General features: G+C 36.9%; 1 protein-coding gene across 6 annotated transcripts in view; it reads left to right on the top strand.

Annotated features, from left to right (window-relative positions):
• Positions 1-4,192, top strand: part of bcam (basal cell adhesion molecule (Lutheran blood group)) — a 50,788-nt gene extending 46,596 nt beyond the window's left edge. For 5 of the 6 annotated variants that reach the window (XM_017415583.3, XM_017415584.3, XM_017415585.3 and 2 more), the window contains 3 exons: positions 201-342; positions 460-615; positions 2,250-4,192. In XM_017415583.3, the coding sequence (XP_017271072.1) occupies positions 201-342; positions 460-601 (284 nt within the window). In that variant the 3' untranslated portion in view covers positions 602-615; positions 2,250-4,192. The remainder of the gene's footprint in view (positions 1-200; positions 343-459; positions 616-2,249) is intronic. The other variant, XM_017415587.3, reaches the window with a different exon arrangement.
• The last annotated feature ends 11,957 nt before the right edge of the window (positions 4,193-16,149 follow it).

Consider the following 16,149-nt stretch of genomic DNA (forward strand, 5'->3'; position numbering starts at 1 on the left):
AAAAAAAAAAAAAAAAAAAAAAATCTCCCCATTCCCTCCCCTCCAACACCCTTCACTTTGATCAAACCTCCTTTCCTCCCTCCCACCTTCCAATACTACTTTGAAATCCCTCCTCCCTGGCTGTCCCGCCAACCCTCCACCCCTCCATCCTCCCCCCTCCATTCTTCCCTCCATGTGTTCCCTTCGTTGCGGTGATGTAGCTGACAAGCAGCAGGGAGGCTCCACCGGGGTGGTGATAGCTGTGGTGGTGTGCGTTCTGCTGCTCCTGCTACTGGTGGCCCTTATCTACTTCCTGAGTAAGAAAACCAAGCTACCCTGCAGCAAGAAGAACCAGAAGGAAGTGTGAGTAAAGCAGAGGGAGGAATAAATAGAGTAAATGATGGTGGCATTTATCTGATGTGTAAACAACACTGCTGCTTTGTGAACAAAACAATCTATCTTTTTTTTGTTTTTGTTCAGGGACCAGAGAGAGGTGAACAACGAAATTGTGGTAGAGATGAAGACAGAAAAGCCCAACGAGCAGGATGGACTCCTTAAAAACCCATCCAAAGAACAGGTTAGACCACCTGGAACTGTAAGAGGTCAAGGGTCAGTGATGTAAATTGGATTTTAATGGTGAGCTACTGTACATTTGGTCATCAATAAAGGTTACATTTTTAATTTTAAGAGTCTAAAACTGGCTTATTGGCTTCTGTGTTCATAAATCCTCCTCAAAACAACAGTTTGGTGTGAACATGAACAACAAAGTCACAAGAAACAACTCAGTCTTACTGACTGTATAAAAACAATTGTTGTTAAAAGACAGTAGGCTATAGAATCTGGTCTCCTCAGCTAAAATGACTCTTTATCTTACAGATGAAGGGAACAGAAAATGTCACTGCAAATGTAACACTTCACATTTGATTTTACTGTAGTGACGTACTATATTTGGGTTGAATTTAAAAGCAAGCCTCAGAAATCACTGACAGGAAACAGAACAATGTTTCAGAAAATATACATGTAAAAAAAACAATATCACTTCTTACTTTGTTTTTAATGCAAGATTCTATTTCTCCAAATGCTAAGTTATGTGATTTTGCTGATGTTTAACCAACAGTAACCCTATAAACTGCCCTTTAAGGCCTTTCAGCCAAGCCTGAGAATCATAACATTTTACTTTAAAGCAAATTTTGATAAAGACTCTTTGGTTGAATGATTTGTTTTGTTGGTTGACTTAGTTCATATATCATATACTGTAAATTGGTATTTCCAGCCACAGAAGAACAGGTCTTGTTTTGTTTTTTTCCATGAAATAAAATTAGATTACCAATGTACAATGTCAATTGTGTCAAAGAATGTAATAATTTACAATTCATTTAATCTCAATATCTACTCAGCCATAGTATGGAGACAACATATTGTGTGTTTAAAATGAGAAATTGTACAATATTTTGACTTTTTTTTTCTTGAGTTTTTTGGCAGCACCATGTTTCAGAAGAGTTGCTTAAGGGACACGTTTTCATGATTCATTTAGCAGCTGCTTTTTATCCAAAGCAAATCAAAAGTGAAGACCAGCATTCAAGCTTAAGTGCAGTAAAGCACAAACATATTAAGTACTAAATCTTGTCAAACAACAATGCAGGTGCAGCTGGGACAGACGTCCATGTCAGAGCAGGTTAGGCATATTGACATATTTGTTTTGAGAGATGTTTTTTTAAGGAGGTGGGTCTCAAGGAGATTCTTAAAGTAGAGGTATGCCTCTGCTCTGATAGCAATTGGTAGTTTGCAACATGGACGCCCAAATAAAAAACAATCTGAACTGACACTGTATTGTTCACAACAATGTTATTGAAAGGAAGAATAACCCTGTAATATTTAGTTCATAATTCTGGCATCAGATGCCTTTTTTTGCATGACTTTGTCACTTGAGAATATTTTGTAAGAATTATGGAACTCAGGAGACCAGTTGTTTTAGTTTTGAAAGCAAAATGTTTTACTGTTTTGGTCTTTACTGCATTTTCTATATTCTAGTTCAAGATGTAAGAATATGTAGAGGAAATATGTTGATAAGGTTAACTGTAACTGAGTTTGCTTTCAGCCTTGTGTGAACCCGAAATAAAAACAAGTTACTTTTTAAAGAAAAAAAGTGAGAAGTGATACAGCGACCTTACTGGTTTACATAACTGTTAGTTGTAGGTTATTTTATTCCTTGAGAAAAAAAGTTCTGTCTTGCTGTAATAACTTCCATGTGTCCTTGTGTCTTTTCTCAGTGATGAAACCGGATGATGAAAATAACTCAGTGGGATGAAGGGAAGAGGATGACAGTCATGAAGATAACAGGGCTTTTTTTTCTACGTGAAACAGAAGGGGGCGATAAGAGGTGGTGTTGGGAAATGGGTTTTTGTTGGTGACTTTTGAGATACACTTTGCTTGATTACACTTGCTTTGTAACCTGATTAGACAAATTGGGTGGACTTTCTTCCCTCTTTTTTTATGAGTAAAATTCTTACAGAACTCCATCCATCTTGTTCTAGCGCAGGTTCAAAACTTTCATCGTGCAGAATTAAAAATGCATCACTGGATAAAACAATAACTTTGTATTTTTTTTTTCTTTTACCAATCACAACTTTGGTAGACTCCTGCAGAGTGGACCCATGCAGTGAAACAGAAATGTAAACACTGTCTGGATTTTTATCCATTCTACTTCAAGTACAATAAAAATCATTGAGTTTGTTTTTTTTTTCTTTGAGTTTTGTATCTGAATTTAAGTAAGTATTACACTGAAGAGCTTCTCTGTTTTGGAGTCTGCACTCAAATTTTCTGTCCTTGCTGGTGATTTTTGGGGAACACTTTACCAGGCTGTATTTATTTCACCTCAAAAATATAAACTTTTTGCTCACACAAACGTAATCACTCAAGCACACTGTTTGGCTGTAAATTTTTTGCTCAACAATCTCTTTCTCTGCTTTGTTTGGATGTCTTTGTAATGTTTCTAATATCCATAATTAGCTTGCAGCAGAATCAATCCAGTATCAGTTGTTCTGTCTCTAGAATCACTTGCTTTAAAAAAAAAAAAAAATCAGGTCAAAAGTAACCAAATTAGCTAACTTTCAAGTTGTACAAATTTGTTTATGTCATCTATACCACAAGTGTTTATTGTATTTTTTGTTTTTGCTCTCCTATTTCATTTGTAAATTCAAATCCAGTTTTTTTTTCCCTTGTCTGTGAACCTGGAGGAGCTCTGCATGTGTCCAAGGTGACTGTGGTTACAAAGCTGCTGGCTACATTTCTTACAGTTGCATCTTTTTAGGTCTCCACTTTGGGCTGAAGTCAGGAATAAACCTGAAAAGTAACAAAAGCAGGTCCATTACCTCCAGTTTTTACTCTAAAGTTGAGGATATTTAGAGAGAATTTCAAACTGTAGCCAACTGTGTTGGTGTTTTCCAGGGTTGTGATCACAGCCTGTTAGAAGGAAATGTTGGCAGAGGTTCCGTCTAGTTTGAAACAAACAGGAAATGAAAGATGTGAGAGATGGGGGGTATAGCTGGAGTATGTAAGGTACTTTCTTCTTCTTATCATATGAAAGCTTTTGACTGTCACAGCAGCATGTTTTTTTCAGTGGTGAGGGACATAATCCAGGCATTTTTTACATTTCTTCTACATCTTTCCAAAAACAGGTTTGATAGCAGGTTGGCATACTTTGTTGAACACTGGAACCAATTAAGTTAATGTCTTTCTCTATTTATAAAAAAAAAGGTCACCTCAAACCACTATCTGCAGCTGCAAAACTTTTATTTTTTTAATGTTTGTCTGCTGATTGATCTTGCTGTAAACATTACTGGCTGTTAGCAGACCAGTGACAGCAGGTGAAGATAAAAAAAATCAAGAGTTTTTTTTTTTTGCCATGTTTGCATAAGAATGCTGTTGTATCAAAGTTGTCTTTTTCAAAAGGGGATTTTTAGTTTTGGAACTACTGAGTTTTCTTTTTCCATTCTCTCTCCATTTGTTGAAAGAAGAGAAGTGTTTTTGTTCATTTAGATTTTTTGATGAGATATTCTCAGTGCTGTACTTCTCTCTCATTTTTATTGTATACTGTATATTTTGTGCTACACTGTTTGTGATCTATGTGGTGTGTTGATGTATCTTTTTTATTTTCTTCCAACTGTGTAGAATTTATAATGAAACAACTGAAACAAAACCAATTCTCACCCCATTACTCTTTGTGTTTTTATTTCTCTTTCTATTGGTCAGTCTTAAAAGCTCTTGCCTTTGGATTGCTTTTAGTTGTTGTTTTATCATTATAACAACTAGAACAAAAAATATGTTAAAATGAACTAAATATGAGCTAAACCCACATCATTGATTGTCATCTCTACAGTATCCTCTCATGCCAAAAATCAAATTGCTTTTGATGTAAATCATCTGAGTCTTCTTTCTTTCTTTTACTTCCTAGAGATGATATCTAAATTGATTCCCATCATGCAACACATTTTAATATCCTTGATTTAACAACATTATGCAAATTTTACCCACATTGACTCATCTCATGATTTGTTCTGGCAGAATGAATAAATGAAAAAAGAAGCCCCCATTTTGCATCAGAGATGTATTTATGGATTTTCTCACTGCTGATTTTATGATGCGGGGTTGTGTCATCTTGCTGTTATTTTGGAAAATTAGTTCCATCAATCACCAGCAAATTGCTCTGTTGCTTTGTGCTCAGATCAGTAAGAGTTTGCTGCATGATTCTTGATGATCACATTTTTTTTTGTCAGAACCAGAGGGTAATTATCAGACAAGATGAACAGAATCCCTTAAATTTTTTGAACTGGGGCATCATTCTCCTCCTCTGACATTACATAACAGCATGCTCCAACCTTGCACCATAGCTTGGAAGGTTAAACCAACAACATATGCAGCCTCTTTGATTACAGGCGACACATCCACGTCAGTGCTGGTTTTCCATTAGCAAATGAAAAGCGTCCCTTCAATATGACCCGGTCAAATCGATCTGTGCTGCGAATAAAAAGTAGCAAAGATGGAAGTGAGCAGTGTAAAAGTGGGTGGATACAGGGCTTGTACTGAAAAGTGACTGTGCCCTGTTCTGCTGACGTAATGGTGGTGAAGTCACATGTTGCATCTTTAGGGGCTTCTCACTATAATACTGGCAAATTAACTGATTAAGCTGATGTGGACAATTAATAAAAAAAATAATAACAGTTCATTCAAATACAGTTTTATAAACCTGTACACCAATATCATTTTCATCTTACATGGTTATTCTAGCAGAAATGTTCTAACATTCCTGCAGGAAGTGTCCCAGGCTGCACAGAAAGTACTACAGCTTGCTGCTACTGCTATTTGCACTTGAAAATAGCCCTAGACTTTTATATAAATAACAATGTAATGTAAAACAGACAGCAAAACTAAATAGCTAAACTATTCCTTCAAAGGTTGGCAAAAGCATTGAACAGCTGTTTAAAAAGTAACCATAAAGTCGGCTTCAAGTGTGTGATATGAATCCTGAATATGTGAATTTTAGTGAGTGTTTCTCTCTGAGTCAGAGATCTCCTTCTGCTTTGTTTTACAAAGAATAAGAGGATCAGTGCTGTTCAGTCTTACTAACAATGAGACGGATTACTGTCATTCTTCCTAAAAGTTCTTTCTTTCTTCCCTCCTTCTCTTCTGTCCCCACTGGGAGTCTTCTTTCTCTCTTCACTGGGTTTAGTTACACTTGCTTTAAACTGATTTAGCCATTTTGCAGCAGCCTACTGAGAAATGACAGTTGCTGTTTCTTCCTTCTCCCTCTTCAGCCTGCATCTGATGGTCACTCAGTGGCTCGGCCTCAGCTCAGTGGACACACACATAAACGGAGGTGAACTACCATTTATGTGGAGATGGGTTCAGGTTGAACAAGGCCGTGGTGAAAATATATGCTTCATCATATTGTGCAATGAGCAGCACAGACAAAAACAAGGCAAGATGAAGATCAGTATGTTTGTAAGGAATAATAAGGCACTAGTTGCATAGGAGAAAGACTATTAGCGATAAAACTGACTGTAAAAGGCATCAATCCAAAAAGAGAAGGGGAGAAAATTTAAGTGGAAGGAGGAATACCTGTCAGGATATGAAGAAATGAAAATAGTGTTTAATATTTGTTAATATGTCATAAATCTGCATTATACAAACACAGGCTGTGGAGGAAAGAGAGCGGGAGGACAGAAAAAAGGAAAGGTGTATAGGAGAGAGCTGAATGGAGATAAAGAATGAAGGAGCATGTGATAAATGTGTTTATCTGCTTCATTCTTCAGGTTTAATATCCTGTGTGGTCTGAATGTGTTTGCTGCTTGGTTGTGATTATGAAATTCAGAACAGAGCATGTCTCTTTGTGTGTGTGTATGTATGTATGTTTCAGATATGTGTCTCACAGGAAGAAGATTTGTTACATTGATTGGATTGGTGAGCTTGCTATTAAGCCAAGCAGCAGCTGATCTCCTGCTGCCTGAACTTCAGTAAGTGTGTGAGTGTGTGTCACTCAGGAGTTCCAGGCCACCTGTGGGATGTTCAGTTATTACAGCACAGCTGGGCGGGTTTTCATTTTAATTGGCTATGTTAATTTGTGTCTGGAGGAATGAGACACAAACATGGATGAGGGAAGGAAATCTTCAACAGCACTTATAGGATAAAAAATACAAATAAGTAAAAGATATCTGAGTAAAAAGAAATATAAGAGGAAATTTGGATGTGCACTCATATATGACACTCCCTTTGGGTTTATCCAAGTAGCTGGAATGTTGTGGTTTGTAAATTCATTTGCAAGGGGTAAAGGTCGCGTAATTTCCCATGGCAGGCAGAGGCTAGCTTTAAGAATCTATGAAAGTATTAAAAACACAGAGTCTGAGTTATATTTGACTGGAAACATTCACAAAATTTGTCAAAGTGCACACAGAAAAATGTATCAAAAAAGAGGCACCATTTATTCCAAAATAGGAAAAGGAGAGCAACTAAAAACACAAATAGCTCAGGGTTACTGAACTTTAATGGGTAGTGGAATGCTTTGGATCATAGGTTTACACAGGAACTTTTCCAAAAGATGCATTAAAGTGAAATCAAGATTCATTTTTTTCACCACCAACTATCCTGTTAACTGAGTGCATCACACTGTGTTTTTGTATTTAAGCACTAAACTGTGTGAACAATCTGTAAATTTGTACAACTGTTTGAGCACCATATATGTTTTGTTAGTTTAAACAGTTAATGGTAGATAACAAATTGTTCTTACAGTGGTTTATACATTGGTATATTTGTACTGATTTAAATTTTTCGTCATTATTATATATATAAATATAAAACACTAAGTAAGAGTTTAGGATATCAATTTTTGCTGCCAAAAAGCCTTTACTAAGGTCTTGGATCTTAATTAGCTTGTTATCATTATGACTTCTTCACGGTTATTGCTGACTTTATAAGTTCTTTACTGTTTTCCATTACCTCGAGTCAGTACTGACTGCTCAAATCCAACAATCAGCACTGATAGAGTTCTCTAACTGGTAAAAGAATTTAATAACAAATGCTTGCTAAAATGGTTGCATGCAAACTCGATACAGAAAGACTCCATTTAAGATTAAACCCAGAACCTTCTTGCTGTAAAGCCATGAGAACACTTGTTCAGGGTTGCTTGGGATAATTGTTTTTTTTTTTCAGACATGCGATGGGGTACAAAGAACATTTGATAAGGAGGAAGACAGCACACCAAATTTCAAACCACAGACCACTTACCTTAAGTCAACAGTGCTAACAGCTAAAACTACCATTTATTCAGTTAAATAGCAAACCCTTAGCAAACATTACATTGTGTTTAAAAGAAAGAACTAAAGATGAAAGGAGAATGGTTTCTCTAGTAGGTAAATAATTCTGCTCATGCCTCAAAACCCACAGTGGAGTACCTTAAGAGGTGTAGGCTGAAGGTGTTTTCATGGAGCTTAAAAATCCCTGACGTGATCATCATTGAGAATCTGTGGACTTACCTCTAAAAAGCAGTGAAGGAAAGATGGCTTATAATTCACACTGACAAAAGAATAGTTGAAAATCCACAAAGACTCTTTGTTTCTACTAAAAATGTTTCTAACTGCAGCTGTTATGCTTGTAAAAAGTGAACACAAGGGTACCTAAACTTTATTTGTGTTATCTGACATGGTAAAAATGCTAATGATATTTTAAACCTAATGTCTCTTGGATTTAGAGTTTTGACACATTACCATATGTCGCAAGGGAAAACTTTTTAAATGGCCTGTCCCCTCAAACATTTCTGGGCAATCAGCTGTTGTGAAATTCTGGAAATAAACTGTATTTGTTTGCCTCCAAATTGATGGGGTAGAATATGCTAAAACAGCAGTCGGGTTGCTCACATAGTCACACATACACACTATGTTGAATTTAAAGCACTGCTGAAAGCTAAAAGATTTCCCTGGGGTCCAGTAGAGAGAAAGTGAGAGCAAAAAAAATCAGAGAAGAAAGTTTCTGTTAAAAGAGTTGGAATGAGGGGGATAAAAAACCCTGGAGGACTGAGAAGCAGCTGTTGAGAGTAGCTCCTCTAAGAACATCTATACATGCTCCAGGCTCCTCAAACTGGCTGACATTATAGAGTAGCAGCTGTCTGAAAACACACACACACTTCCACAGTTGTGTCTTTGTTGATTATCTACACTTACAACACATTATCCACACATGAAAGCCAAAGTAAGGCATTGCTCTTGTCTTGAGTGTATATGTACTTGTGTGTGATAAATCAAGATAAGTGAAATGGCGAACATACCTGGAAGCATGTTGAGTGCTGTAACATAATGATAGGGTATAGCACATTCTTTGCACTTGACCTTGTTGCCCAACTCTTGTCAGAAAATGCACTTTAAAATAAAAAAAAACACACTGCCTAAGGCCAGACACACACACAGGTGCCAGGAAAAACAAATTTACATCCTTCAGTAAAGACTACTCAAACCACTCCTACGATTTTTTTCTACCTGTATTTTTTTCCTACTGTGTTCCCTTGTGTGTTGTAACTGGAAAAGCAGTGGCTGTTGAAGCAACTTAGGACATCCCAGGAGTATACCTGATAATTACTATCTTACGCACCACTGATTTACTAATGAAGCTTTGCCATTGTATCCAACCCTGTCCTGTTTTTCTCAGACATTCACTCTCATCTCTCCTACTGGCAGAGTAAACATCACTTCCAGAGTGTTTTACTTGTTTTGTTAAAGAGATAGTTAAAAACCTTTGAAGTTAGATTCTGTGGATAGGTTATGAATAATTGATAGTTTACCTGATGTAGATAATTCTTTGAACAACTTCTGTTTGGAGTTTGGAGTTTGGAGTTTTTCTAACCTGACTGATGAGCCAATGGCTAGCCAGAGTATGGCCAAGACCAAGACTAGAGTTTTATCAGAGTTCAAACAACAATGTGTAGAGAGACATCTTTCCTCTCATTTTGACTCTTTTCCGTTTTCAGTTTTCACTTTTTACTTCAGCTTCATTCATCTGCTTTAGTGCCATACTTATTTTACTCCCAAAGATTATTATCACAAGGTCAAAGGGCACTTATGCTGTTCTGTAAAATAAACTATTTATCTTCAGTCACTCACTACTTCAGTGGCAGTTGTGTAACTTGTAACCTTTTCTTTCATCGGCTGTTTTCCTGTAAGTAAAGAGTCCTGGTATTTCTCTCATCTGGAGCCTTATCAGCTCATCAGGCCTGTCCACTTTATTTGATGCTGGCTCAGAGACCATAGTTTTGCTCGCTTTCTCTCTCCCTCTCTCACACACACACACAATAAAAAACATTTTAGTATTATATATATATACATATATATATATATATATATATATATATATATATATATACTATGTACTGTATACTGCCTGAACAAACATACTTTTAACAGCATTTTTACAGCATGTATCTTTTTTAAACCGCACTGGGTAGAGTTAGAGTCAGAGGGAAACATTCCTAAGTAATTGTATGCGTCCTACATCCTGCTCTTTTCACTGTGTGTGTGTGTGGTGTGGGGAGGATATATGCTTCATAGTGTTGAATAGTTTGGAAAATTACCACCAAGACATGCGTATGTTAAACTGACCTTTGCCATACAGGTCAGAACTGGGTTTATAAATTATTATAAATTTAGCATAAAGAATAAAACTAGTCAGAGTTACAACAAGGGTGTTTAGCAAGTTATTTATTTTTTTATTCAGGGAGCTCTTTGCAAGTCCATACGGCATTTTGTACCTATTGGCACAAAATGTAGCACAATGTTGATTTAATCTATACAAACATCATGAGAGAGTTTAACATTCACATATTTTAGCCTGCAGGAAAGCCAGTCCTTCAGAGCTGAAACCTTTTGTACAGGAAATGATTTACACTGCTCTTGTTACCAGTGGTGTATCTAAACACAACAATGAGTTATCTGCAACACAAACAAAATTTCATATAAATCCAATCCAGTGTACAAATATATTATATTTATTTATAATGTAAAGCTATTTGTTTTGCACTAACCTGTGTAAAATTTCACCCAATGAAATGAACATTCTTAACTGTGAGCAACCGTGCAAAATGTCTTGTAAGATAGTTAGGTTGCACTCTTGCGCTGAATGAGACTGTATATAATTTTGTTGTACTTACATGTACTGTGTTTAGTCTCTGTGTAGCCCTGTAATGGACTTGTGTGCAACCTGTCCAGGGTGTACACTTAAGCTTACACTAAAATTATCTTGTGTTAACAATTGACATTAAACAGTTGTGGGTATACATCTAATAATTAATTTATGAAAGTTTCATTATGAATATATGAAGTGGTTCATGAGATATATTGTAAACAGACAGAGTTGACTCTAATAGTTATTGACAAAATTTTAAACGAAGATTTAGCATGCTTTGTTACCCCTCAGAGTATGTATCATGGATGACTCTCAGCTACGACCACATCAAGTTTTAGCTTTTTATCAGTAAAATTGATTAAATTATAGCCATTTTTGTGTTTGCTAAGTTTGATCATCTATGGCAGTGGTCTCCAATCCTGGTCCTCAGGGCCACCATCCTGCATGTTTTACTTGTTTTTCTACTCCAACACACCTGATTTGAATCAATGGGTGATTAAAAGGCTTCTGCAGAAAATGAAGAGGTAATTTAACCACTGAATCAGGTGTGTTGGAGCAGGGAAACAAGTAACACATGCAGGATAGTGGCCCTCGAGGACCAGGATTGGAGACCCCTGATCTATGGTGACCATCTTAAATTGTGTTGGCTTCAAAAGTTAGGTGGTTCTCGCTGTACTTTAAATGATTACTTTCTGAGAGTTTCATTGAAATCTATTCAGTGGTTCATGAGATAATTTGCTAACAGGCGTACACGAACACTCACACACACACAGACACATAAGACAGGCTAAAACATTATCATGCCTTGTGCCATTGAGTGGTGGGCAATAATAAAAATAAGATATCGACTGCATTCAAGCATGTTTTAAAAATGCTTTGTGTACTACAGTAGTTGTAAATGATTTATTTCCCATTGCTCAGATCATTCTATTATTATTTAGGCTTAGCCTACAGGGTTTTTTGTTCATTAAATTTAATGCCAGCTCTCAGGGATAAAACAAAAACTACTTTCATTACTAAAGTTGTAGCAGGCCTGTAAAGAAGCACACATTTTTATGATTTTCTGCTGTTCACTGTTCATACTGCACCATACAGTTTATGTTCTACCAAATATACCCAGTGATTAATTATTTATGTTTCTCTGGCATAAATATGAAATCCTTTGATGCAGCAGAACTGCTGAGAGTAAATAAACTTTTTTTGACCAAACATCGAGATGCAGTTGCTTTAGTTAAGGTTTAGATAAGTAAAGCAGTTTGTAGTATTTCCAGTTTGTTTTTGGATGATATTTTTAGTTTGCAGGAGGGGACTTTCCAGTGATATGTGAATTGGCTTCTCTCCCCTTTGTGACATACTCCCCCTAGTTTCCTTGGGAGGGAGTTTGTCAGACTCACCTGGTGTTAGCAATGGGACATCTCTTTCTGCCTGAGAGTGATGGTGTGTGTGTGTGTGTGTGGAAACTGCCTGATCACACAGCTGTTTACAGCATGAAACACTAAGTATGTGTTTAGATAGCATCACTGGCTGTGATTTCTCTGTCTTCAAGTTGTGAAAAACACCTTCAGGTTATGTTTTCTTTCTGCATTCTTAACACACACGCATGTTTTTCAAAGACACACAAGAAACAACCTGCTCTGCTAGAATCTAATCTACAACGGAAGAATGTCAGTGCAAAAATGATAAGTTGGCTAACATGCCTAGTGATAGTACCAGTCTGTGGTGTTTTTAGAGTGTATTAATGACTACATGGGAAGCTGAATGGAGTTCCTCTGAGGTTCCCTTGTTTGTTGCTGTGATTCCAATTTGAGAAGACCATTACTATTTGATGTCAGTACTCTACTGTACAGTATGTTTGATCATTCTCAGCACTGCCAGTACTGCTGCAGTATCAGGCTACAGTTGATGTACTTTGTTCAACATCCAATGCACCTAAGAATTGTCAGGTCAGTCAATGCAGTTCCAGTTCTGCAAGCTTATTTATATTGCTTGTCATATTTATTGTCATGATTTCCAGTCCAGTCTGTTATAGCTTTGTTTATTAATTTGTGTCAAGTTCATTTTGGTTTAGGTTTTATCCATTCATCCATTTTCTTAACCCATCTTTCCTTTCCAGGTCTTGGGGGAGCTGCTGTCTACCTCCAGCAGTCACTTTGTGAGGTCACGAGTCCATCACAGGTCCACATAGAGACAAATGAGGCAAGCAAACCTTTCACACTCTCACTCACACCTATGACAATTTAGAGTTATCAGTTAACCTAACATGTATGTTTGGTCTGTGGGAGAAAGCCCATGTGCACGTGGAGACAAAATACAAACTCCACACACTATGACTGGGAAGCAAACCTGCGACCTTCTTTCTGTGAGTCGACAGCTACAACCACTGCTCAGCCTTGCTCCTCGACTTTATGTTTCTTTAGGTTTATTGTGGTTTAGATTAGGCTTATTTATTCAGCCTTATGCTACTTTTTTCCAGTCATAGCTAGTTGTCACATCTGTATTTCATTAACTATCAGTTGTAATTTAGTAATTACCCATCCCAGTACAAATATTCTCAGATTTCCTCAGTCAGTGTCTGTTTATTTTGTGTGTTCTTTATGCTCATGGGTTTGACTTGGTTAGCTATTGAAGATCTTTTTTTTTTTCATCCTTTGCATCTGTGTTTGGGTCTTACTACAGTGTTCATCAAAAATTGCGGAATTTCACAGAACCCCTTTTAGGCTTAGTTGCAAAACAACAACAATAAGGTCCACAGCAGATTATAAGGCAATTGTCTCCTACATGGGTTCATCCATGCAAAAATGGCCCCATATCGTAGATTACAGTGATGATGATTTTGAAAGATGCAAAATCAGCAGAAATCTTCCAGCTTTAACTATTGATGTTTTATGTTATCATCTCTGAACTGTAGAGTTGTTTGTATCCTATTCAGGTTCCTTTCAGTTCATCTGTATGCCTTTACCTTTCCTTGTGGTCATTTTCCATTTCAGGGGCATTTTTAAACATATTTTGATCATAACCTTATCCCTAGTTTCTTGTGCTTGAGCTGTGTTTTTATTTTAAGATTTCATTTCATCTTTGGGATTATTTCCCATGTGTATGATTAATTTTCATCCTTTTATTTTGTCTTTTTGTGAAATTTAAAAGTATAATTAATGCACTTTTTTTAGTCATATAGTAATATGTTTTGTTAAATTTAAGACAAATATTAACAAACCTAAGCTCAGTAAATTTGCTTAGAACAAACATACTTTCACTTAGTCAATCAAACAGGTGCCTTGTTTATCTATAATGTGTGTTTTAAATGTTTTGTGGTCATTTTGTATGATCTTTTTGTTCTCTTACATATGACATTTTTTGTGTCCCTCCTTGAAGTAAAGATCATTGTGCTGTCTCCATCCATGATGAGGCATTTTTAATTTTGTTATCCAGCACTGAGCTGTAGTGCAACCTGACCTCAGGCTTAATACGAGACATTTGGGACATGTTTAGATTCTTTTGTATGCTGGCTGCCACTGGCACACAAATTACTATTGGATTTGGAAACCAACTAAAAATCCCTCAGTTCTTTGTTAGCAAAATGCTTTTTTCAAAAACCCTCCATATTTAAAGAGCCATCTGTCCTTGGCTGATTAAATAATTATAGTTTTGGAAGATTTAGTTTTGTTTCTTACTGTTCTGAATATAGTCCATGAATATGTGATATAAATAATAATAATACATTTTACTTGTAGTCAGAAGAGTTCTGCTGCGTTTTGTTCCTCTGGTTGTTTGTGTTGTAGACTTTTACACTTTTTGAATTAATTATCACAGTGAGTGTTGCAGTAATTAGGAGCATTTACTCTGTTTTAGGTTCTGTCCCTCAGATTTAACCTTTCAGAAAACTGCTCAAAGCTTATGAAAATGCACACCCACAGACACACACACACACACACATGCACAGAGAGCATGCTCTTCTTTATCCTTAAAGCTTGTATATTCACTAATGGCACTGCAGTGTGCTTCGGAGCAATATTTACTTAACTGCTTGTCTCCAGCAAAGTGCACATGCTCATTTGAATTCAACAGTTTCTAATATGAATGCATAATGCATCCCTCACTTCTATATCTTTGCCTGTCACACACACACACACACACTGTTTCTTTATTTTTGTGTGTCAAGGTTGCAGTGTGCATAAGGCATGAGAGCTCCCTGCTAACAATGAGGACGGAGCAGGAGAAAAGCTGAGTTTTTTTGTGTGTGCAATGTGCATCCACAAACGTGTGGGTTGGAGCATGATAACCCCCACATTTATTATCCTATCAGTTTGAATCATATCAATATTCAAACTGATGGCTAAGAAGAGGACAAACACACACACACACAAACTCACAAACATATGTACTTGCAAAACATGATTTTAATCACTTATTCTCCACTTAGAGACGCCTCCCACATCTGTGCTTTTACCGCAGCCCACATACCACTGCACACATACACACTTCTTCCTCGCAGTGTGCACTTGTAGCTATTAGGCAAGTATCATTAAAGCTCTTCAGACTAATTATCTCCCCTGATGAGCCGCAGGTCTCAATGGGACAACAGGGAGAGATCCAGCATGATTGACTTGGCCTGTGCTATCCACACTGAGCCCAAAGTAGAGAAACACACACGTACACACATGCGGTAGTTTGTGCTAATGCACTGTAAGTCAGCTCACCCTATTCTTTTCCATCTCGCTGAAAAAGGCCTGTCAGGTTCTTTTTTAGAAGGAAAAAGCATTTTATGGAGGGATGTTGGTGTAAGAGTGTGTGTGCTTTGTGCTCTTTTTACTGGTTGGCGAATGTGTGTTTGAGTGCGCATTCGCCACTTTTTTCCCTCCCATGAGCCAGGTGCCACAGGGGAATGCTAGGAATGTAATCCGTCAATGAGTGATGGTGACAGTTTGCCAAAGAACTGGAGCGATGAAGAAAGATGGAAGAATAGAGGGAGAAGCCCTGCGTTTACTTTGCACATATTGTACCCACCACAGATAAGCTCTGTCGCACCCCAGGAAAACAGATTTCCTCCAATGGATCATCATTCACTTTAATCCCCTCATTAATCAGTTTTTACTGAGGTGTTTGAGCAATTTAGGACGATATTTGTTTTCAATGTAGGCTGGGTTTTTAGGCCTGAGTTATGGCAGGGAGGACCTTTAGAAACTTGGCTATAATTTATTATGAGTTGTACAGGGAGTGCAGAAGGAAAGAAAGGAGCAATAGGTAACCATTAATAAAGGTTAGCATGTTAAATCTAACCAAGGTAAAATGAATTAAAATAGAATTTGTCACTCAGGCTTGAACTTGTAAATAACTGTTTTTAATCATATTTGTGCAGACTGCTTTTTTGTTGCTACTTATGCCACATTATGTTTTTTTATTGTTTGTTGTTGTTGTTGTTTTTTAAAATCAGTTCAGTTATTGAAACCCTGGAGATTTTGACAATAATTTGAGGCATCAGATACACTGAGCACGTTTTCTAGTTCATGG

The sequence above is a fragment of the Kryptolebias marmoratus genome, linkage group LG16 (assembly GCF_001649575.2).
Source record: "Kryptolebias marmoratus isolate JLee-2015 linkage group LG16, ASM164957v2, whole genome shotgun sequence".
Lineage (NCBI taxonomy): Eukaryota > Metazoa > Chordata > Actinopteri > Cyprinodontiformes > Rivulidae > Kryptolebias > Kryptolebias marmoratus.